The 23,391-nt window shown below is 41.8% G+C and overlaps 2 protein-coding genes across 2 annotated transcripts; both read left to right on the forward strand.

The window, feature by feature from the left end:
- The first annotated feature begins 3,477 nt into the window (after positions 1-3,477).
- Positions 3,478-3,783, forward strand: LOC148695782 (uncharacterized). Its single transcript, XM_088697395.1, has one exon. The coding sequence runs from the start codon at positions 3,478-3,480 to the stop codon at positions 3,781-3,783; it is 306 nt and encodes a 101-aa protein (XP_088553521.1).
- Positions 3,784-14,801: 11,018 nt separating this feature from the next.
- On the forward strand, positions 14,802-15,516 carry LOC137733290 (BON1-associated protein 1-like). The gene has a single exon (XM_068472443.2). It carries the CDS (start codon positions 14,874-14,876, stop codon positions 15,408-15,410), a length of 537 nt encoding a protein of 178 aa, XP_068328544.2. The 5' UTR covers positions 14,802-14,873; the 3' UTR covers positions 15,411-15,516.
- Positions 15,517-23,391: the final 7,875 nt, after the last annotated feature.

The raw sequence follows: 23,391 nt of genomic DNA on the forward strand, positions 1-23,391 counted from the left end.
TTGGATAAACTGATGAGAAATTAGTTGCGGAGGCAATCAATTGAATGCATTGAAATATGTAAGAACTGAGAAATACCTTGAGCCACCTCCTTGGATTTCAGAGCAGGGGTTTTCTTCGGCCGGTCACCAAAGACATTTTTTGTTGCCTCCTCGACTGGTTTGCCGAAAAAGTCCTTTGTATAAATTGTCCACTAGTCAATGAAGTACTAGTACTATAAGTTTCATGGGCGTATGGTTGAAGGCGGAATTTAGCGCACCGTCTTTCAAATTCCTTCTCTTCTTCGTTACACTCCCTTTCTGAGGAGCCAGAAAGTCGTTCTCGACTCAAGAGTGAGTGAGAAGTGAGTAAAGGCAAGGGGCAGCCCTGGAGATAACCAAACTGTCGAGCCAAGAAGTGAGGATGGTATACTTCTTAACAAGCTCAACGTGCATTGCAACCAAATGGAAGGTCACGAGCCAGTAGAAAAGATCCTTAGTTTTGCCAAAGGGCTGCATCTTCTGTTTCTCCCCAAGCCGATGTTAAGAGATAGATGAAGGAGGAATAGCTTCTTTGACCCAGTGGGTTGGGGTTGGTCGAGAGGCCAGGTGGAGACCTTTTGCTTCGAAAGAATCAAAGCCGAGACATTATGGCCAGAGCTGGAATACCTAAAGTCAGTCGTTCTAGTATGGGTTGATTTTCTCGAATGTGGCTTTGGCAAGGCAACATGTGAGATTGGCGAGAATGGTGGGGTTGAGTGCCAATTGGTGACTACTAGCCAAGGCTTCGGCAAACGGCACGTTCTTGGCGAGGCACTTGTTTGATTTGGTACAAAAGATGAACTCATTGTACCAATAAAACAAGAAGGCCTCATGTTTTCCTTTCTTAAGCCTGCTTTTGTCTTGACCAGTAAAGTGGGTGATGAAAGTGCTGTAATTGAAGAAATTTTTGTGAAGTGTGTTCACCTCATCTTTTGGCACTTCTTGGTCATTTTTCTTTAGAACATCATAAGGGTGTTATTCGAAGACCATCTTCAGGTCCTAGTCAAACTGATACCTAGAGAGGGCGATATCAATTGGAAGGCCAGATAGGGAGGTGCCCAAGATAGTTGTCACATCGAATACAATTGACTTCATAAGGCCGAAAGGAATTACCATGGTGTTGGTGGCTATACACCAAAAACTTAGAGCGGTCATCAAGAGCTCTCGGCCTATGCTAATCTCTGTGGTCGAGAGTTCGATGGCGTCAAAGATACCGAGCTCTTTCCAGGTGGCGCCAAAGTGAGGTTCCATTCAATCGACCTAAGCAGCCTAAGTTACGGGGCCCCTTGGGGTTTCGCTGAATCTCATTTTGACCAATTGTGGCCTTGGAGGAGAGGATTCAGGCAATGGGTCTTTAACAACTCGGTGATAGGTGTGGAGCCAAATATAATCAAGAGGCGACACATGGATTTTTGGGCAAAAAGGACAAAATTACCCTTGAGGAACACAGGAATTCCTACATGCAAGCAGTGGGCAAACATCCCACAATTAAGTCAAAAGTGCCCAAAATAGGTATTTATTCAAAACCTATTTCATCCATTTTCTCCACAAGGTAACCCCCAAAACATTCTTGATAAATTATGTTAATTGGCTAATTAATGGATTTATTACCTAATTAATCTATTAATGACCAATTAAATTACCAATTACACCCAAAAAACACATAAGAGGCCGGTCACCTTCTCTCCCAAGGGAACCGGCCATGCCATATATATTCTTCCTCATTTTCTCTAAAAAGCTAAGTTTTCACTCTTGCTAAAGACTCAAAAAAATTCTCCAAACACTTTTCCCTCAAAATTCTAACTTTGACATCGAAAGTTCTTTAGCCAAAGCCCACCCCCCCCCCCCCCCCAAAAAGAAAAAATTATCGTGGGTTGGCGAGGCTTTTAGCCTTAACCTAAGGTGTTATTTGTTTTGTAGGTGCAATTTTGTCCAAGAACAAGGAGGAAGAAATTTGCATCCACAAATTGGTGCTTTCATTGAGAGTTGAGTCTCACACTCGTAGAAGACTCTCGCATCCAAGGTTTTCTATTTTCTTGTCCATTTGTAGATCATTCATATGTTTTTATTATTAGAATTTTTATTTTCAAAAATTCTTTGATAAAACGTAAAAGAGAAGTACAATAGCTAGAAATTTAGAGAATTCAACAAGTGAAAATTCCAATATTCAAGAGATAGGACCGCGGTGATCCATGAGGCTGAATGTGACAATAAGTGGAGAGGCATCACCACCACGAGTTTCCACCATGGGAACCACCATGATGGCCACCACGGTAGCCACCCGCGGCGAGGTTCATGGTGTCACCACCACGACTTGAGCCGTGCCATCTAAGCAAGCCCAAGCCGTGTCATCCAAAGCTCATGGTACCAAGGCCACAACCTAAACCATGTCACTCCACGCCCAACGTGAGCCCAACATGTTGCCAAGTTAAGCACAAACTTCGCACCCGCGTGCATCACACGTCGAGCAGCCTGTTCTCTTGGCCTAGCCTGCTCTCATGGTTTCCCAAGCAGCCTAAGTCAGCCTTTCTCAACTATCCAAACTAACCATCGAGCCGGGGATATTTTCATCACATTTCTCTACGGATTTGACATTTCCCAACTCAAATCTCACGCCCGGAGTCTACCACTTTTCCATTGCTCAATGAGGCAGATTCATTCCAAGCTCTTCCAATCCGAATGGCGAACAACACTTGTCCTGACAAGTCATAGAGTTGACGCGCGCCCTTGCACAATAGATGACCTTGGTGAATCAGCTCTTGCAACGCATCGAGATCTAACGTGCCCTAGAGAGGTGTCCCGGTGTAGGACAAGGGTAGACGAGGAACCTCTCCAGTAGTGTCCCGGCAAACAGCCACTCAACCAGCCACCAACTGAGCATTCGGGCAACATGCACTCCCAGTTGGGCTGCCAAGATAGCGTATACACCCGTCTTAGCATGCAGAGAAGCATGCACTTTCGACTAGGCCCAAGGGCAAGTATACACTCACGGTTGGGACCACACACTGATGATTCACATCTCATCGAAGTAGACAGCACAATGGACGGAGAGAAGCAGTAACTCAATCCGGCTCAAGTTCAACAGGCAGCCTACAAAGAATTCCTTTGCCTGCTAGGAATATACCACATGCACCGTCGTTGAGGCATGGACAAGACGAGAATATAGAAGAGCAGCCTAAACCAGCAAGTTAAGACCGGGGGCAGCCGAAGGCTTTGCTACTCCAACAAAAACAAATCCAAGAAGAGGTAAAGATTCTCCTTAAAAAATGATTTTGTGATTTCCAACGTAACGAAGTGACTGATGAAGCAATACGACGGGATATAACCAACATGAGCAGGTCACCTTTCACGGATGAGATCGAGCAGGCAGAGCCTTCACTAAAGTTTAGCATGCCACACTTCACATCTTTCAAAGGAGATGGAGATTCGGAGAGGCACTTGAAGCATTACTGAAGTGCGATGGCCCTTTATCGAAACAATGATGCCTTAATGTGCAAAATATTCACCACCACTCTACAAGGCGAGGCGCAAGATTGGTTTCACATCTTGCCATCACAATCCATCTGGAATTTTGATGATCTTTCCTTGGTTTTCACCAAAGAATACTCATCCTACCGCTCGATCAAGAAAAAGTCCGACAACTTGTTCAACATGAAGAAAAACCCAAAGGAGTCGCTCTGCGACTACGTAAGGAGGTTCAAAGTAAAGAAGGCAAAGATCTATGGATGTGACAACTCAATAGCAAGTGCAGCCTTCCAAAAATGACTCATAGCAGACCACCCACTGTTTGGAGAAATGATCATGAAAGAAGACTTAACTCTAGTGTGTTCTTTTGCTCTGGCACAGAAGCGTGTACTTTGGGATGAGGCTCGACGAGCAGAAAAGGCTCCCGAGTAGCCTCGAAAAAAGTTGGCAGTGGTTTAAAGGAAGGAGGATAAGAAGCAGTCCAGCAAGGGCAGGCAGAAGGCCAATCGTAGGGACCGACCCACGACCAAAGAAGGCTCGATGACCAAGAACTATTCTAAATTCTCAATTATGATCCATCAAATCCTTCACAACATCAAGAATGAGCCATGGTTCAAATTGTTGAAATAATCAAAAGGAGATACTTCCAAGTTGGACCACACCAAGTATTGCACATTCCACCGAGGTCTTGGTCACACAACCGACGGCTGCTACACTTAGAAGAACTACCTAAAAAAGCTCATGAAAGAAGACAAGGTCGACATATACTTGGACAAGCCAGTTGCGCAACCAAGAAGGAATGCAAACAACGACGAAGAGCCATTAACTAAGACGGTTCGAATTAATGGTATCTTCGTCAAGTCCGAGCACTTAGGGGCCACCATCTACTCTAAGAAGAGGAAGATCTAGTAGGCTCTACTAGTCTCACAAGTCCAAGCAGTTGACACACAACCTGGCCCCATTTTTGGCTTCACTAAGTAGGATGCAGAAGAAGTCGATTTCCCACACGAGGACGCACTAGTAGTATCTGTCTAACTAGCCCATGCTATAGTTAATAGAATGATGGTTAACAATGGAAGTGTAATCAACCTACTTCAGCTATCAGTCATTTAGAATATGGGCCTAGAAAGCACAATCATACGCCGAGCAGAGGTACTCACCAGATTCAACAAGCACACTTTAACTACCATCAGCCAATTGTCTCGAAACAGACGTTCACGATCGTAAGCGACCCATCTCCCTACAATGGGATTCTTGGGAGACCTTGGTTGATCAAGTTGGATGCCATCACTTCCGTCAATTGTCGGAGAAATCAAGTATGACTAGGCCATATCTCAACGATGCACTGTGCAAGTGTTGAATGAGTAAAAAAAGAAGACCTTTACCCCTGTGGAGACTACAACAGTCCAAAGGGACACAGAGGCTACCAAATAGCAATTATAGTAAGCGGATTGAGAAGATGGTGCCTAAGTAGATGATATAGGATGGAAACCCGAAAACGACATCGAAGACATCATTCTTGATCCTCAACATTCAGAATAGATGGCTAGAATTGGCTCACGTTTAAGCCCAGCTGAGAAGTAAGAACTCACGGCTTTCCTTAAGAAAATCGAGATGTTTTTGCATGGTCACCGTCCGACATCCCCGTTATCAATCCTGAGGTAGCCTGCCACAAGCTGTACGTCGACCTCACCTAACAAACCGGTATTCTAAAAGAGAAGACATTTCGTACTCGAGTAAGTAGCGATCATTGAAGTAGAAATTGACAAGCTACTAGAGGCCGGATTTATAGAAGAAGTAGCACACTCAGCATGGCTTGCCAACATTGTGCTAGTGATGAAAAAGAAGAATGGCAAATGAAGGGTTTACGTAGACTACATCGACCTCAACAAAGCATGCCCAAAAGATCCTTATCCAGTCCCTCGGATCGATCTATTGGTAGATTCAACTTCTGGGAACTAACTGCTCAGCTTCTTGGGCGCATACCCAGGCTACAACCAAATAGCCATGTACGAGCACGACAAGGAGAAAACCGCGTTCAAGACCGAGCGAGGAACCTACTGCTACAAGGTCATGCCCTTTGGCCTCAAGAACGCGGGAACCACTTACCAAAGGTTAGTAAACATGATGTTCAAAAAGCAAATCGGGGTAACCATGGAGGTCTATGTCGACGAGATCATGGTAAAAGGCAAGTAGCGAACAAACTATATTTGCAACTTGGCGGAAACTTTCAACATCCTCAAAAAGTACAAGATGAAGGTCAACCCCACCAAATGCACGTTTGAAGTATCTTCAGGCCAATTCTTAGGGTACTTAGTAACCGAACGAGGAATTGAAGCACATCCCAAACAAATTTGAGTGATCCTAGAGATAAAGTCTCCAACTACCTTGAAGGAGATCCAAAGCTTGACCGGACGAGTAGCTGCCTTCAAACGCTTTTTCTCGCGGTCCACCGATCGATGTAAGCCTTTTTTTAAGGCTATTAAAAGGGCATAACGAGACAAATGGGATGAAGAGTGCGAAATAGGCTTCTAAGACCTGAAGAAGTATTTTACATCACCTCCGTTACTATCTAAGCCAGAAGCAGCGAAGGATTTATATATCTACCTGGCAATCTCCGAGGTAGCAGTGAGCTCTGCCCTCATATGAGAAGAGCTAGGGGCCCAACTGCAAGTATTCTACACTTCTAAAGCTCTTCTCGATGCGGAAACAAGATATCTGAAGACAGAAAAGTTATTTTTGGCGGTAGTTGTTGAGGCTTGAAAGCTCAGACCATACTTTGAAGCTCATACAGTCATCGTTATGACTCAGTATCCTCTATGATCAATCTTACATGGTCTGGACGCTTCTCAATGAGTGATGAAGTGGGCGTTGGAACTTGGCCAATACAACTTAGTTTTCCGACCCCGCACGACGATAACGGCCCAGCAACGCCCCAAAAGCAGCCGAGCACACCTTAGCCGCCCCTTTTCCCCCTAACGAAGATTTTTGGCATTTGCATGTTGACAACGCATCCAATTATAAAGTCTCAGGAGCAGGCATGGTCCTTGTCACCCCATACAGCTTAATGCTCAAGCAGGTGATCACTTTAAGCTTCAAAGCATCCAACAACGAAGCAAAGTACGAGGCCTTACTGGCAGGCCTCTGAATGGCAAAAGACTTGGCAGTGAAGAAGCTTGCAATTCATTTTGATTCCCAGCTAATCACCAACCAGACTACTGGGGAACACATGGCAAAACATCCAAAGATGACGCAATACCTAGAGAAGGTACGCAAGCAGCTTGAGGCATTTCAGACTTACACTTTCACTCAAGTTCCACCAGCAGACACCACCTACGCAGATGCGTTAGCTGGCCTAGGCTCCGCCCTTAACCACCAACTCAAATGCTCTATTCCAGTGGAATATCTAGATAAGCCAAGCATAGAGACGGAGTTGGCAGCCGAAGTGTCAGAGGTTAGTATAACTCCCAATTGGCAAAGTTCTATTATAGACTACCTGGTCAATGACACACTAACCCGAAAAGATTAAAGTCTAAGAAGCTCCAAATCAAGGCAGCACACTATTATATGTGGAACGACATTCTCATTCGAAGATCCTACACCAGACCACCTCTCCGCTGCCTAGTGCCTATCGATAACTTGAAGATTCTAAGCTAAATCCACGAATGCGTTTGTGGAAATCACTCTAAAGGTCGATCTTTAGCACAGAAGGCTCTTCATGCAGGTTATTACTGGCCTACCATGCACCAAGATGCTAAAGGCTTAGTGCAAAAGTGCAATCATTGCCAACGTTACAAGCCAGTACCAGCATTATCTGCCAGTGAGCTACACCCACAGATGAGTCCTTGCCCATTCATGTAATGGGCAATCGGCCTGGTAGGGCTTATGTCATTTGCTACTGGGGGAAGAAGCATGATGATCATAGCAACTAACTACTTCACTAAATGGGTAGAAACAGAGCCCATGACGACCATGACTCAGACAGACATAGAGCGCTTCATATGGAGGAAAATCATTTGTCCATTTGGCATCTCTCAGTCCATTATCAGCGACAACGGTCTGCAATTTATAGGTAAAGATTTGGCGAAGTTCTTCCAAAAGTATGACATCAAGCAGTATATATCCACGTTGAGATATCCTCATGGCAATAGGTAGGCCAAACCATCCAACAAGACGATCCTCGATTGCCTTAAGAAATCCTTCACCGACAAGAAGGGAAAATGGCTAGACGAACTCCTCGGATATCTATGGGCATATCGCACCACCAAAAGACAAGCAACTGGTGAGACTCATTTCTCTTTGGCATTTGGTTTGGAAGCAATCATTCTTCCCAACATCATCGTGCCAAGCATCATCACTTTACTGCCAAGCATTAAACATAACAATAAAGAGATGGCCACAAGCTTATATCTGGAATAGGAGAAGCATGAGCAGACCATCACCCGCATCGCATCCTACCAACAGCAGCTCATTTCAAGCTACAATAAAAGGGCCAAGATCCGGTAGTTCCAACTTGAAGATCTAGTCTTAAGAAAAGCCTTCATAACTACTCGCTTAGAAGGCTCCAAAAAGATGGATCCCACTTGGGAAGGTCCATACAAGATCAGTAGAGTAGACGGCAAAGGTAATTACATCTTCGCCACCATGAACGACAAAGAGATAGAGAAGCAATGAAACGCTTACAAACTGAGTAAGTACCATGTGTGACCTCCCACTATATCAAGACACGAAGACTTAAGTAGTTTAACGGGTAACACTTCGCAAGCTGAGGACTATCCAGTTGTCATACAGTCTTTTACAGCTAAGTTATTCGTTCGCTTCACTCGTTTTCAATGAGGAATTCAAAAGTAATTTACAGCTTGGCTTGACTACATGTCTACAACAACTTATCTCTTATGCACTTCAAAAGAAGATCGCGCCCTTTCTTAGGGACTCACCATATGAATTACACCCCCTCGAATGACCAACCATACTCTCTAGTACGAGAGGGTAAACCCCAACACCCACATAGGTCTGCTCTTCAAAGCGGGAAGATAAACTCTACACTCTGAATATCCAGACATGGATGCACTTGGCTGTTCTAGTTTAACTAGATGCACGATGGCTTGCGCCGAGATTCTTAGAAGTAGCCACAATAATCCTTTTCAAGGCTTAGCTAATAGAAGGGTTTTGAGTCTCTTGTCCTAATCCGTGAGGAATCGGGCCCTAGAGACGGATAGGGCACATTACACAGTATGCTCTATGGACGGCTACCCTAGAAACTTAAAGCTGCTACCGAGTGCACTAAGGTAGCTTACGGTTTTCAGAAGACTACCTACGGCATGCCCTTCAAGCAGTAAAGCTGCATCGGACTTATACAACTGCATATTCTTGTGAAAGGCTAAACAATCTAGTGTGTATATATGAAGCCTTATCCACTGCCGACATGCTACGTAGTTGATAAGCTTCATCATTGCCAAGCACAGAACAACCTACACCAAGTCCTAAAGTGTTGTAGAACTTGCTACGCAACCTACGGAATTGGAGAAAGCCATGGTTAATAGCCCGGTGGTTACGTGGATTTGTCTGCTTTTGTAAGTAAGACATCCGACTGCCAACCCTATGGCTAACAACTTTGAAAAAGTTCTACACCAACACCTATGGCTGCGTAGGCTTCGCAGGCCTGTCTACTTATAAAAAAACATCACTCCTACGACTGGCCTGTAAAGTCTAAAGGTTAGGGCATGAACAAAAGAAGTGAAGATGGAAGAAAGCGAAGGAAACAAGTTTATTAAATTTTCTAGCAAAATTGATAAACAACTAGCAAAGACCGAAAGAGTTCAAGCAAAAGCAACAAGGAAAAACAAAGAAAATCCTAAAGGCTACCTAAAACACTACTCTTTAGCAGCTTGGACATTCCACGACTATTCGATCGCCACACCTTCAGCAAGCGTGATGCCTTCAGCAACGGTACCATCCGGCATTTCACCCTCAGTTGCCCCAGCCTAAGCACTAACCTTTCCGACTACTTCACTAATAGAAGACTCAAAAGTAAAAACCAGAAAACTCAAAGCAGACGGCCGCCCAAATAAATGATCTACTTAACCCAGCTTGTAGAAATCGGCTTGACTCTGAGTAAGCGAAGTCTCGAACCCAGCCTTCTCAGCATTCAATTGTTCATTCTCCTCGAGCAGGCAATCACGAACCTGCTGCAGCTCTTCCACTTCCTTCTTTAGATTGTTGTTGATCTTTAAAGCACCTTGGAGTTCCAACACTTGAGGCTCAAGCCTATTAACAACCTTCTTGAAATGGATCACTTGGCTGCAAGCAGTGATCAGTTCTTCATCCTTTGCATAAGCAGAGGAACAGAATTCAGAGATAGCACGCTAAAGATCTCGAATCTGAGGTATGTAACACTCAATCTCCTTCTTTGTACTTTCATACTTTACCTGGATCACTTCAAGCCTAGCCCTCAAATCCACGATCTCTTAGTGTGCGGTCTCAAGCTACAGAGAAGTAGGGGCGGAGATATTAGACCTCTTCAAAGCAGCAAGCTTAGATTCCAATTTCTTTCTCGGCCGAGGAGTAAGATTTGGCTGCGACGATTCTTGCCACCTCCTCAACAGCCTTGGTATCCTCTTGATGAAGAAGCATAGACTTGGCTGTTAGAATCACCGTTTTTTGCATCATTGCTAGCAGAGCAATCCTCCTATACTCAGTCGTAGGCTTTGCAAATGAACTTGGGCCAATAACTCATTTGACGCCATCAACAAACTTGGCACATATATCCAGTCCTCGAGCAGGTCTAGCTTTAAGAGCACATAAATCTCTACAGCTTCCCCAGAAATAGAGTTGGTGGATTTCTCAAGACTGCCTGTGTGAACAGTCTCATTATTCTCAGCAGACGAGCCAATCTCAGCAGCAGAGAGAACATATTTTGGCACCATTTTAGCAGGCGGGGGCACTTTATCATTCTTCATGGTAGCAAGCCTCTCCAAAGGTGAACTAGACTTAGCCCCAGACGAACGCTTTGGCATAAACTTCAGCACCGAAGACATGAAGAAACTTCTACACTGGGCAATCCTTTCAGAAATTGAGCTAGTAGCCTTTGGAACGACATACGCCACCGGCGCAGATTTAGTAGCCTCATCTTTCTCACCTTTGGAGGAAATTAAGTTAATCACAAGCTTGGGAGCAGCAGGTGAACCCTCACGAGCAGCGCAAGAAGTCTTCGATTTCTTCTCAGCAAGCATTTCTTGGGCAGGCGGGGAAGGCCTCTTTTTCCCACCTTCATTTGTAGCAGGCTCCACCACAGTGATAGAATGAGCCAACACCTCAACCTTGATTTGTTTTATCTCCTCTCTCGGGGGCATGCCACCTTTTTTCCTACGAAGAGAACTAAGCAGCCTATGCCATTCATGATACTCGGAGGGGATACCCAGAGCAACATGCATTTTCTTCATGTCCTAAAAAGTCTTAGGAGTGGAGCCGAATTCTGAATCTACAAAAGCAGCGGAAGACCATCAGAAAATTAAAAAGCAGCTTAGCACAAATACAAAGTAGCCAAAAGATTAAGCAGCTTACTTACCGGATACGAAGATTGTAGGAACATGCAGCTCGGGTGAAGAATTAGACTCCCATTCTCCACTTATCTCCAAAGTCTCCTTGGCCCAGTCATGATCTCCCTTGTTCGAATTATCAAAAAGCCTGTGGCAAGATCACAACTGCCCAACTCTCTCGATGTGGCCTATGTCAAAGAAGTACCAAAATTCATTGATGGTCAAATCTGAGAAAAAAAATTGGCTAAGATTGTGGAATTCCACCATTACACGGACCGCATTTGGAGAACATTGAGCTGGGGCACATCTTATGGAACATAGCACTTCTTGAAAAAATTGCAGCACAGGAAAAGTGAACCCCAACACAAAATAGTAGGGGTGAAACTTGATGGCTCCTTGAACCCTATCACATGGCTCACGGCTACTACCATCGTTAACACACTTCACACGCACTCCCGATGGAATGGCATGCCAATATGCCTCGAGGAAGTCTCTAAACAAGTCATCAGAGCTAATCGTGAGTAGCCTTGAAGTAGCCAACCTTGCTCAAAAACCTTCCTTGACGATACAATGGCGGCATGCCATTATCATTCTTGTGGCTTGAGGATGACATGCTTGAAAAAATTCTACAAAGATATGAGAGGAATTCGTTAGAGGCTCTCGGGCTCACTCTTTTTTTTTTCTCCTTTAGGCACGGGCTCGAGCCCAGCATTTTCAAAAAAATAAAAAATAAAAAATAAAAAAACAACAATAAAGACTGAAGCCGTAGAAGCCCAGCAAACCTGCCAGGCCCTACAACCTGACTTATCCTCCCTCGCACTAGCATCCAAGTCAGATGAAGCCACACACGACGCTACCTTGTCGTGGCTTCTGGCTTCCCAAAACCACTTTTTCACACTTCCTCGACCCCCATCGAGCCAATTTCAAGCCCCGAGGTTCCCAAAAAGATTATTAAGACAGGAAAATTAATTTTTACTTAACTAGAAGCAACGAGAAGACAAAGCAAGCAACGAAAGACGATCCTTTGCACGAGTAAGATGTAGAAGATTGCTAGAGAAGGGGGAACAAATATCCTCTAAGCTCTCTATCTCTTGTAGGGTAAAATAAATCGTTCGCCAAAGTTGATTTAATAATCCACTTAAGGTAGACTTAAATAGGCTTTGAGAGAAATTTACTTCCCTTTCCTAGAAGGATCTAGTTCCCTATTAAAGAGGGAATCAACATCAAATAAGAAACAATCCAAAGTTTCCTAAAGCAAGAAAATCTCTACACTTGTTGCCCTTTTTTACGAGCAGCCTAACAGGTGTGGGGGCATTTGTGGAGCCAAAAATAATCAAGAGGCGACACATGGATTTTTGGGCGAAAAGGATAAAATTACCCTTGAGGAACACCGGAATTCCTATGTGCAAGCAGTGGGCAAACATCCCACAATCAAGTCAAAAGTGCCCAAAATAGGTATTTATTCAAAACCTATTTCATCCATCTTCTCCACAAGGTAACCCCCAAAACATTCCTTTTAAATTATGTTAATTGGCTAATTAATGGATTTATTACCTAATTAATCTATTAATGGCCAATTAAATTACCAATTACACCCAAAAAACACACAAGAGGCCGGTCACCTTCTCTCCCAAGGGAAACGGCCATGCCTTATATATTCTACCTCATTTTCTATAAAAAGCTAAGTTTTCACTTTTGATGAAGACTCAAAAAAATTCTCCAAACACTTTTCCCTCAAAATTCTAACTTTGGCATCAGAGGTTCTTCGGCCAAAGTCCCCCCCTCCCCCCAACATTCATTGTGGGCGCGTTAGGCTTTTGGCCTTACCCTAAGGTGTTATTTGTTTTATGGGTGTAATTTTGTCCAAGAACAAGGATGAAGAAATTTGCATCCACAATAGGTTCTAGGATGACATGTCACATCCCGGCCCGGGCCCCCACCACATCCCGAGCTCGACTCCATCGTAGCACGATATTGTCCACTTTGGGCCCTGACCACGCCCTCACAGTTTTGTTTCTGCATACTCACACGAGAACTTCCCAATGGGTCACCCATCACGGGATTGCTTTTGCGCAAACTCGCTTAACTTCGAAGTTCCGATGGAACCCAAAGCCATTGAGCTCCCAAAAAACCTTGTGCTAGGTAAAGATGGGAATATACATATAAGGCTTACAAGATCCACTTGCTTGGGCGATGTGGGATGTTACAATCCACCCCCATTAGGGGCCCGACATCCTCGTTGGCACACTCGCACCACACAGCAAAGTGGCTCTGATACTAAATTGTCACATCCCGGCCCGGGCCCCTACCACATCCCGGGCTCAACTCCACCGTAGCACGATATTGTCCGCTTTGGGCCCTGACCACGCCCTCACGGTTTTGTTTCTGGGAACTTATATGAGAACTTCCTAGTGGGTCACCCATCATGGGATTGCTCTCGCACGAACTCGCTTAACTTCGAAGTTCCGATGGAACACGAAGCCAGTGAGCTCCCAAAAGGCCTCGTGCAAAGTAGAAATGGGAATATACATATAAGGCTTACAAGATCCACTTTCCTGGACGATGTGGGATGTTACATGACATCCTTGAACAGAGGTTAGCTAGAAATGTCCTGTTCAAAATTGAATTTTGTCCTTTGAAGCTAAATAACCCTTTCACTTTCACTAATTTAGTTCATATTAATTAGATATACTCTTCTTAGAATACCCAACACATTATTATACTCATAGAAACTTCAATGTCATTCCCCACCAATTTCCAATCAATGTTTACATACATAGTAAGCAATATGCAATTTACTTTTCAAACATTATAAAACAAATTTTGTGCAAAGAGTTTGGGTTTTCTTAACAAATCATGAAAATTCAATTCCGAGCATGACTTGAGAAAATTCTCTAACAACGCCACACGCCCCATGCCACAATGAATTTCCTCCACAATTAGTTGCAAGTGTCCAACTCTTATTCCCCACGTGATAAGTCAATTAGTCAAGTGAGGAGAGATGTGTGAATGTTTGTGACAGTGCATAAAAATATTACCGTAACATTGTATTCGTACCATAAAATTTAATTGCTTATTAAAGATCTACCGTATACTGCATTTTTAAGAAATAAAAAGTAGAAATATAGCCCTATTTTCCAAAAAATTAGTTTGGCAATTACTTATGAAAACCAAGGTTCTAAAGACGTTAGATGCTAGTTGCGCGGCGGACTGGAGCCTAGCACCTAGGCGGATTTAAGTAAACTTATTATAAATCGGATAATAAGTGTTTACCCAAGTATTCAACAAGTCTATTATAATTTATTAAAAAAAAAAGCAAAATGAAAGTTATAATTTTTTGTCTAAGTGAGAGTCACGACCTAAGTGGGTGGTTAGGTGGGTCTAAGCGAACACCTAAGCAAATATAAGCACAATTTCTTAATTTTCAAACACTTAAGAATTAATTGGACCGGTGACCATTCGCCTATCACCTAAGCGAAACCTAAGTTATGGTTGGCGAAGACTTTTAGAACAATGGTAAAAACCATTTGCTTAGAAATTTCTGTGTCGGTACAAGGGGCACGAACCGTCCGTTAATTACATGAAAGTTTCTCTGCTGATTCCTGAACAACTCAAAAACCCATTTAGAGGTCCAAAGTCAACTTGGAAAACAAAAGTGCACTTCGGCGCGTATTTTTATTTAGTAGTCCAATTTGAATTCCGCAGAAACCAGGTGGCTGTTGCTTTCTCTTTTCTCACACCCTTCCCTCAACACTCCTATATAACCCCTCCCCACCCACACCTATTTCCTCTCATTGCCTCTCACAATTCCCCTAATCTAACACAACACCTTACGCTCACCCTTCATCCACCATGGCAGCCAATTTCCGGACGCTCGAAATCACAGTGATCTCCGCCGAGAACCTGCAATTAGATCGAAAACCCATTAAGACAAACGCCTCCGTGACCGTCCGGACCGACACCAACAGCCAGTTTCGCACCACGGACAGGGACACCGAAGGCGGCGCCTACCCACGGTGGAACGAGAAGCTCGTGCTCGACTTGCCAACGCACTCCAAGTCCATCACGGTGGAGGTCCAATGCAAGACCGCGTACGGCGTCAGGACGTTTGGAACGGCGATGGTTCCGGCATCGGATTTTGTTGGCGCTTATGTGCCGGAGGGTTACCCGCATTTTTTGAGCTACAGGCTGAGAGATTACAAGGGGGAGAGGAATGGGGTTATTAATATTTCTGTCAGGATGAAGGTTCCGGAGATGTACGCTTGTGCAAGTTCAACAACGTCGTCTCAATCGAGGAAGGGGTTTCCGGCGGCTGGGAACCATAGTTTTGGTGGTGGCGTTGCGATCGGAGTTCCAGTTTGGTACGGTGCCTATCAGAAAAATTATTGAAGATCCAAGTCACAATATTTTGTGCGTAAATATTAGAGGATTTAGACTTCTGATTAAGGATTGTGTTCTTGAAGGAAATTTTATGCAACCATTTAATTCATTGTTTTATTTATTTTTGAGAGAAAAATTCGTTGTCACAATACTTTACTTTTGTATGATGCTGATTAAGGGATATTTATGAGTAGTGTTAGGGATACTAAATTTGTAGATTAAATTTGCAAATTAAATTATGTGTTCACTAATAGCAAATGAACACATTTATCAACGTTTAAGTAATAATCCAATCATCAACTTTCATATAATTTAATTTACAAAATTTTATCTATAAATTTAATTTCCCTAAAATTATTGGATACGATATATATCTGCCTTTATACTTCTATATTATCAACTCTTGCATGCAATTGTATGACGATGATTAAAGGAAATTTTATAGTCATTTTATATTCAAATCTTGCATGCAATTGCTTTAGAAAAAGAATATAATGATACACCCATCTAAGCTGCCAAGTCAGTCAATATGTAATATGTGGTTTCTTTGGGTTGTGTAGCGTTTTTGGCATTTTATTGTTTTCGATTAATAAAGTTTTCTATTTCGTTTGTTCGTGGCATGCTTTGATTTTTAATTTGGTATCAGAGCAGTTTAAATACTTTGTGAATGAATCTACTTTGACTTGGTAAACAAACTATCAGTTTGTTTATTTCTTAGTTTCTTCCGATTTTGTTATTAGTCGTCAGTATTATCAAGTCATAAGGTCTCAAATGGATGTTGGCAGGAAACAAATTATTGGTCCTGAGCTGAGTTAAGAGAACAGAGAAATGAAGGAAAGTGATAACTGTTTTGTAGGTACAAATTCGTCAAGACTGAAGACGGCGGATGTTTGCTACCACAAAGTGGTGTTTTCATTGAGAGCCTGATTCAAACACTTGAACAAGACTCTTGCATTTGGTTCTTGGAATGTTTTGTTACGTTGAGAGCCTCATACAAATTTGTCAAAATTGAAGTGGCCACTCAACTTGCCACAAATCGAATGTTCGGGCAATATAATTCTCGGCTTGGCACTCAGGAAAATGTCTTTGCCTGTCTCAGTGTGCAAACGTTCATTCCCGACTTGGCCCACGAGTCAATGTACACTCACAGTTGGGTCTGCATTTCGATGAGCATTTCGGACATTCTAGGTGAAGCATTCACTCGTGGCTAGGCCTATAAGGAGATTCTCCTATAAAGCATTGAAGTTGGTAGCATAATGAACAGAGGGAAGCATAAGAGCAAATAGCGACACAGACGAGCAAGACAAGGGGAAGAACATTATAGACTAACAGGTTAACACCGAAGCCAGCCATAATTTCTGTTGCCCCATCAAAGGCAAATCCAAGATGAGGTACAAAGGCTTGTAGCAGAGCAGCTATGCGGATTCCAGCATATAGAAACCATCTACGAACACCTTTGGAAGAATGTGGCCAATAGGCACAGGTCACCTTTCATTAACATGATTAAGCAAACAGAACAAACCTTGCATACTCTGACGGATGCGAAGATTATTTATGTTTCACGAACATAGCAACTCAGCCCGATAATGTGTCGGGGGCAAATGAATACCGGACGATGCACCAGCCCAACCTGCATGAAAATTCCTCTAACCACCATGGATCAGGAACAGGTTTTGTCCTCATCACCCATGACGGTTCAACAATAGAGAAGCACATTGCTAGTAGCTGAGCACTATAGACTTAGTAGCCTAATTCCTTTTTTTACACATAACCTGGCCTAAGTCGTCGTCAGCTTCGAGGCTCACAGTCGCACCTGCCTGCTCGACGACTCTCAACTATGCCTATCTTGTACCACGGCTCCCCATTGCACCAACTTATGCTCCTTGGCTCCCAACCGCGCCGACTAGGCCCCCAGCATTCTATGCTTCAAAGCATCCAACAACGAAATAGAGCATGAGGCTTTAACTAGCAGCCATTTGCTAGCGAATGACATATTGGTGAAGAAGCTTGAAATCTATTTCAATTCTCAGCTGATCACCAACCGAGCCTCAAGAGCACACAACAAAAAATCCAAGGATGGCGCAATACTTGGAGAAGGTTCGGGAGCAAGACCTCACAAGCTGAGGATTATTTCAATTGTCCAGTAGTCCAGTTTTCCCCAACTGCATTTAGAACGACTTCCATGCTCTCTAGTACGAGTAGGTAAACCAATTTGCCAACACCCATATGGGTAAACTCTCTAGTGCAGACGATTAACTAATTTCCCGACACTCATATGGGTTTGCTTTCTGGTGCAAAACTCATTCCCCGTCACCTGTCTAGGTTTTCTCTTTGGTGCAAGAAGATAAAGTAATCTCGACACCCATTTAAGTAAGCTCTTTAGTGCAAGAGAGTAAACTAATTTCCTAACACCCATCCATACCTGCTCTTCAATGCGAAAGGTTAAACTAATTCCTCGACATCCATCTAGGTCTGATTTCTAGTGCTAGAGGATAAACAAATTCCTCGACACCCATATGGGTAAGCTTTCTAGTGCGAGAGTGTAAACTAATTTCCTAACACTCATTGAATCTGTTCTCCAATAAGATAGGGCAAATTGCCCACGAATTTCCACACAGTTACACATTTTTGATGTGATTAGGTAACGATTTTCATATCCTACATATATTTATCATGTTGTGATGCAGGCCACGCAGCTCAAATGATCAAATATTTAAAGACCAGTTAAGCAACACATGGCCAGAGGGCAGCAACTCACGATGAACTCAAACAACTCAACGTTACAAGAAGCCAAAGCTTACGACCATAAATGACTCTAAGGAATGTGCCCAGCTGATGATCCTATGGCTAAAAGTTTTGTAAGACGTTTCAAGCAAGCAAAGTTTCAAGAAAAATAAAGATAGAGTAAAGCAAAGAAAGCAATTTATCAAATTTCTAGCAAATTGATAAACTTGCACGAAGGTTGCCAAAATCCAACACAAGCTAAACAAATAATACAACTCAATTAGCAGCTTAGATGACCTTGGGCTATTTAGTAGCCATCCTGCCTTATGCAACCACTTTGTCTCAGTAGTTTGCTCATCTGACACTTCATCTTCAGTAGCTCTGATCTTGGCAGCTTTATCCTCAACTGTTCTATCTACGGCAACTGAGATATCAAACTTGAACGATTCTGTCATTCTTAGCAAGAAGCACAAATGTGGCAGCGTACAAAGAGCAAGCTTCGACGCCTCTTTAACAGTCTAATCCACTTATCCAAGTGACGAACTTTCATTTCCACTCTTTATGGTAATGAGTCTTTTAGAAGCCGAACTAGACTTAGCTCTAAACGGACGCTTCGATGTAAATCCAGACACTGAGGGCACCATAAAACTCCTATGATAGGCAATCCTCTCAGCAGTGGTTGGGGCTACCTTAAGAATGACAGGCTTTGCAGGCTTAGACTTAATACTCTCATTCTTCCCTTTAGGAGAAGTCAAATCAATGCCAAGTTTTTCAGCAGAAGACAAGGCCTATGGGCAGCAGAAGAAGTATTCGGCTTTTTCTCAATCGATGGCTATCAAGCAAGTAATGAAGGTTTCTTCTTTCCACCTTCATTGGCAACAAGCTCCGTAGCATCGATAGGACGAGCAAGCGTCTCCTCTTTAATCCGCTTAATCTCTTCTCTAGGTGACAACCCTCATTTTTCCCAACAAAAAGGACTAAGCAGGCAACACCCTTCATATGCGGATCTCCACAAGAAAAAGAGGACATTCAGTCATTTGAAGTCAAAAGAAATTCAACAACAATTTTAAGCAGACAAAAAAAAGAAGCAGTTCAATTACCATGAACTCTGTTATAACACGCAGCTTAGGCGAGGGGTCAGACTCTTACTTTCCATTGGTTTCCAAGGTGTCCATCTCTTACTCATGATCACCTTTGCTCGAAGCATAAAGCAACTTATGGCGAGACTTTAGTTGTTCTACACCATATGATATGCCTAACTGGCCCGTGTCAGATTCAGGTCCCTAAAAAGAGCTCAACCTCGTGCTTCGTTCCGTACTGCGCCTCAAGTTGCGGCTCCAACTAAGCCGATAGCCCAAGCTATGGCCTCTGCCATGCCACCTCATCAGCCCACGTGACTCTCAGCCCTTGCTAGCTGACGTGCCACATCACCCGATGGTTGCCCAGTGGCACACCACCCAAGAAAATACAAAGAAAATTAATTTTTTGTTACCTTGGTGCAGCGTTGAAAAGAAGAAAAACAATGAGAAACAATTCTTTGTAAAGGCAAGCGAAGAAGAAGGCTAGGGGAAGGGGAATAAATTTCCTCTATCTTTCTCTCTTTCTTGTATGGTTGAAAATTGTTTTCTAGATTTATTTAACCCCTTGCTCAAGGCAGAATTAATAAGTATTGATAGAATTGGTTTCCCTTTCCTAAAAGAATTTATCTTTAAGTCAAAGTGGAAGATCTACATCAAATTGGGAAACAACTCTCTGTTTACCTGAGCAACTTGAGACTTCTACACCTACTGCCCTTTTCTGCGAGCATCGCAGCAAGTGTATGGGCATTTGTGGAGCGAAAAATTATCTCAAAAATCCAAAAGACGACAAGTGGACTTTATCTCAAGAAAAACCAGATTGCCCTCATTAATGAGTAAGGCTCTCAAATGCTCGCACGTGCAGCTCAGTATCCCTGGCAGTTCAAGTAGCTGACTATGACTGCTCAAAACTCCCCTACTCGTGGCATGGAAAAGTCAAAGGTATTAAAGATATGGATTACGTACCAAATCCTATCTTTAATGCAATCCCAAATGAAGATCAACTCCATCAAGGATTTTCTATTCCAATCAATTAGTGATACTTCCACCATTATCCCAAGATATTATCTCCTAATTAGCCAATAGGATGCCGCCATTTGTAAGGCTACTCCCTCATACAAGCCCTAAACACTCACTTTTTTTAGAGAAACTAACTTAGGCATCAGAGACCCATTGGCCAAACCCCTCTTTCCCACTTCGTGCGCGCTTGAGGCATTGGTCTTTGATCAAAGGTGTTGATTGTTTTGTAGGTACAAATTCATCAAGACTAAAGATGGTGGATTTTTGCTACCACATGTAGGCCATTCCATCGTATGTAAGACTCTTATATTGATGAATATGCCCACAAATAACACTTGAAAAACAAAAGTAAATAGATACAAATGAAATGTGAATAAAAGACTTATGAAAGTTAATTGATAACTGTGCAAATCAAAATGAAATAGATTAAAATGAAAAGTGAATAGAAGAGAGACAAAAGTTAGTATATACCTCTGGTAAATTATGGATACGAAGCTTTAGAACTGTATATGACTCAAGCTCTTCAAAGCTATCACCATACTCCATTTTATCTTGGTCACCAAATGTCTCAGAACTTTGCATCATTTCTCTACATAAATCAAAATCTAACGCAATTTTAGATCATGATATGTCTTGTTTGTAATCATGTACAAAACAAACTAGCATTATGTCTCTTTTATAGTTAAGAGGAAAGATCTAGAATATCATTTTTGAAAAAAAAAAAAAAGAAAAAGAAAAACAATCGGCATAAATCTGTGTGCAGTATTAAGTGTGGAATTATTAAAGAGACGAGACAAAAACCCACTTCCAACAATACAAATCTTGTCCCCAACTTATTAATTGCCACTTGGGCAGTACTACATGTGTGGGGTGCTATCACAAAGGGCCCCGATATTAGTTAGAGTGGGTTAGGACATTTAAACTCTTCTTGTCTCACAGATAAGTTCAATGTGATATTTCAACATTAGGTTTTCATACGCTTTATTTATCTGGTTTTGTTCCATTAGACACGTTTGGAAATGATCCATCCTTATCTTATATTAATTACTTGACGGTGAAAGAAATCTTCACGAATATATCTTACATGCATTTTCTATAAAGAGATTCAGCCACGAAAAAATAGGACAAATAAAAAAAAATGAAATGTGACATAATTTAGAATTAACATACTATACGTAAATGTAATGTAATATCTTTGTAAAAAAATCCTAATGTTTTTTTAGGTCTTTCTTTTATTGAGGGTTAACTACATTTCATACCCTCTATGTTTAGGGTGATTTTCAAAATGTACCACAAGTTTTCAATTTTCTCACATTGCTTCCTAATGTTTTAAAATTTTAGCAATTTAGACCTTTTGTCTAGTGAATCATTTGAATTTTCATTAAATTAATTACATGGTGAGTGTAAAACCCATAAATGAGTTGATATGTAAGCCACATTTATTGCACATTGACTAAAAAACTCATCGATTAATTAATAAATAGACATTTAAATATACTAAATGTGTATATTGATACAATTTTAAAACCTTAGGGGGCGATGTGAGAAAATTGATATTTGATGGCCCATTTTAAAAATTAGCTCTAAACTTTGAGATTGTAAATTGTAGTAGCCCTTGTATTTACTTTGTTTCTAGAATTTTTTTTAACAAATGATAGTGTTAGTGGGTTAAGTTGTTAATTGTTAGGGGAAGAGGGATCGGTGGGATCAAACTCGCACCAGGGTGTATAAACATGATTGTTTTCTGCTACTGCATTAAATCGTCATCTACGTTCTAGAAAATCTTTCGAACGATTCTTAGATGCAATTCGATCCTGACTAAATGTATTTGTGTGATCGAAAAAGTTGATCAGTAAGCACCTTGCAACATCAGACACAAGAACATGAATAAAAAACCTCCTTCTCTCCATAATCTAACGTTTTGAGTCCAGCTCGCTGCAGCTGTTCAAGTGTGAAAATCTATTTGATCTGTAAGGATCATTTTAATTGACCGAGGATTTGTTACCGTTTTAACCTGGAGAAAGAATGTTTCAAGCTTTGAAGATGCCCTCCAAAGTGGGAAAGAAGTTCCTTCAACTTGCAATGATGGTTTTTCTCCTCAAACCTTATTTTCAATTCGTAAAGATTGAAATGAAATTTGATGGTCTTCCACCAACATCATCAATATTGTCCTAACTTAACTACTTATTACTAGGTGTTGAGTTTTACTACAAAAACCTTGGTGATATCAGAAGTAGAATCTCCCATATATCACCTATATTATTTTATTTTATGCCATTGTATGATCCTATTCTTTAACTGAATCCATATTATCAAGTCATAAGGCTGCGAATCGATGTCAACCCCGTTTATTTTTTGAAAGAAGTAAGTTTTAACTTCATCCCTTGCATGTTGTAGCTCTCTTTTAATCCGTCGTACGTAAGGACTGAGTGACAGAATTAAAAAGGAAAAGCAAACAAACATCCACTTTTAAACTTAGAAAAATTAATTAAAATCGATTAGAATCGAAACCAAACACAACCCTCCACTGAAAAAAGAAAAAAAAAATCAAACCACATCATTCATGCGTATCTGAATTCACATGAACGCAAGAGATTCAGATTTGTTATGACAGCCAGACATTATAGAATCAGCCTCTTGTGTAGGTGTAGAATCTCATCCTTCTTGCCATAAAACACGAAGCCACAAAGCAACTTCTTAAGACATTATAATGAAGGATAGACCAAACCATAGAGAAAGTAAACGTATCTTCCAAGAAATAAGACAACCACAAAGTAATATACTATAAAACCTAGGAATTTCCAGGAAGTGTTTGAGTCCCAATTGAAATTTTGAGTACGGATAAAAAAAAAGGACTAGAGGCTTTTGACTTGCCTCCATCCGAGGTTTGTTCATTATTTATTGACGGAACCAATGACACAAAATGGAATAGAAGAGCATGTTCACTGTATATGCGCAAGGGAATCTGACAGCAGAAGAAATAGGTAGAGCAGAGTAAGTATTAACCTTACTCTAATACCATGTAAATTTAGGATCGGCAAAGAAAGTATTTAGCAAGAATAATTACTCTGTTAATGATAGAATAGTTATATACAACAAAGAAACTATAAACTAGGAACTAAGTTCACTACAGCTATGCAATAAAGGGAAAGAAAATCAATCAAACAATC

The sequence above is a fragment of the Pyrus communis genome, chromosome 7 (genome assembly GCF_041283825.1).
Source record: "Pyrus communis isolate YQ-2024b chromosome 7, ASM4128382v1, whole genome shotgun sequence".
NCBI lineage: Eukaryota > Viridiplantae > Streptophyta > Magnoliopsida > Rosales > Rosaceae > Pyrus > Pyrus communis.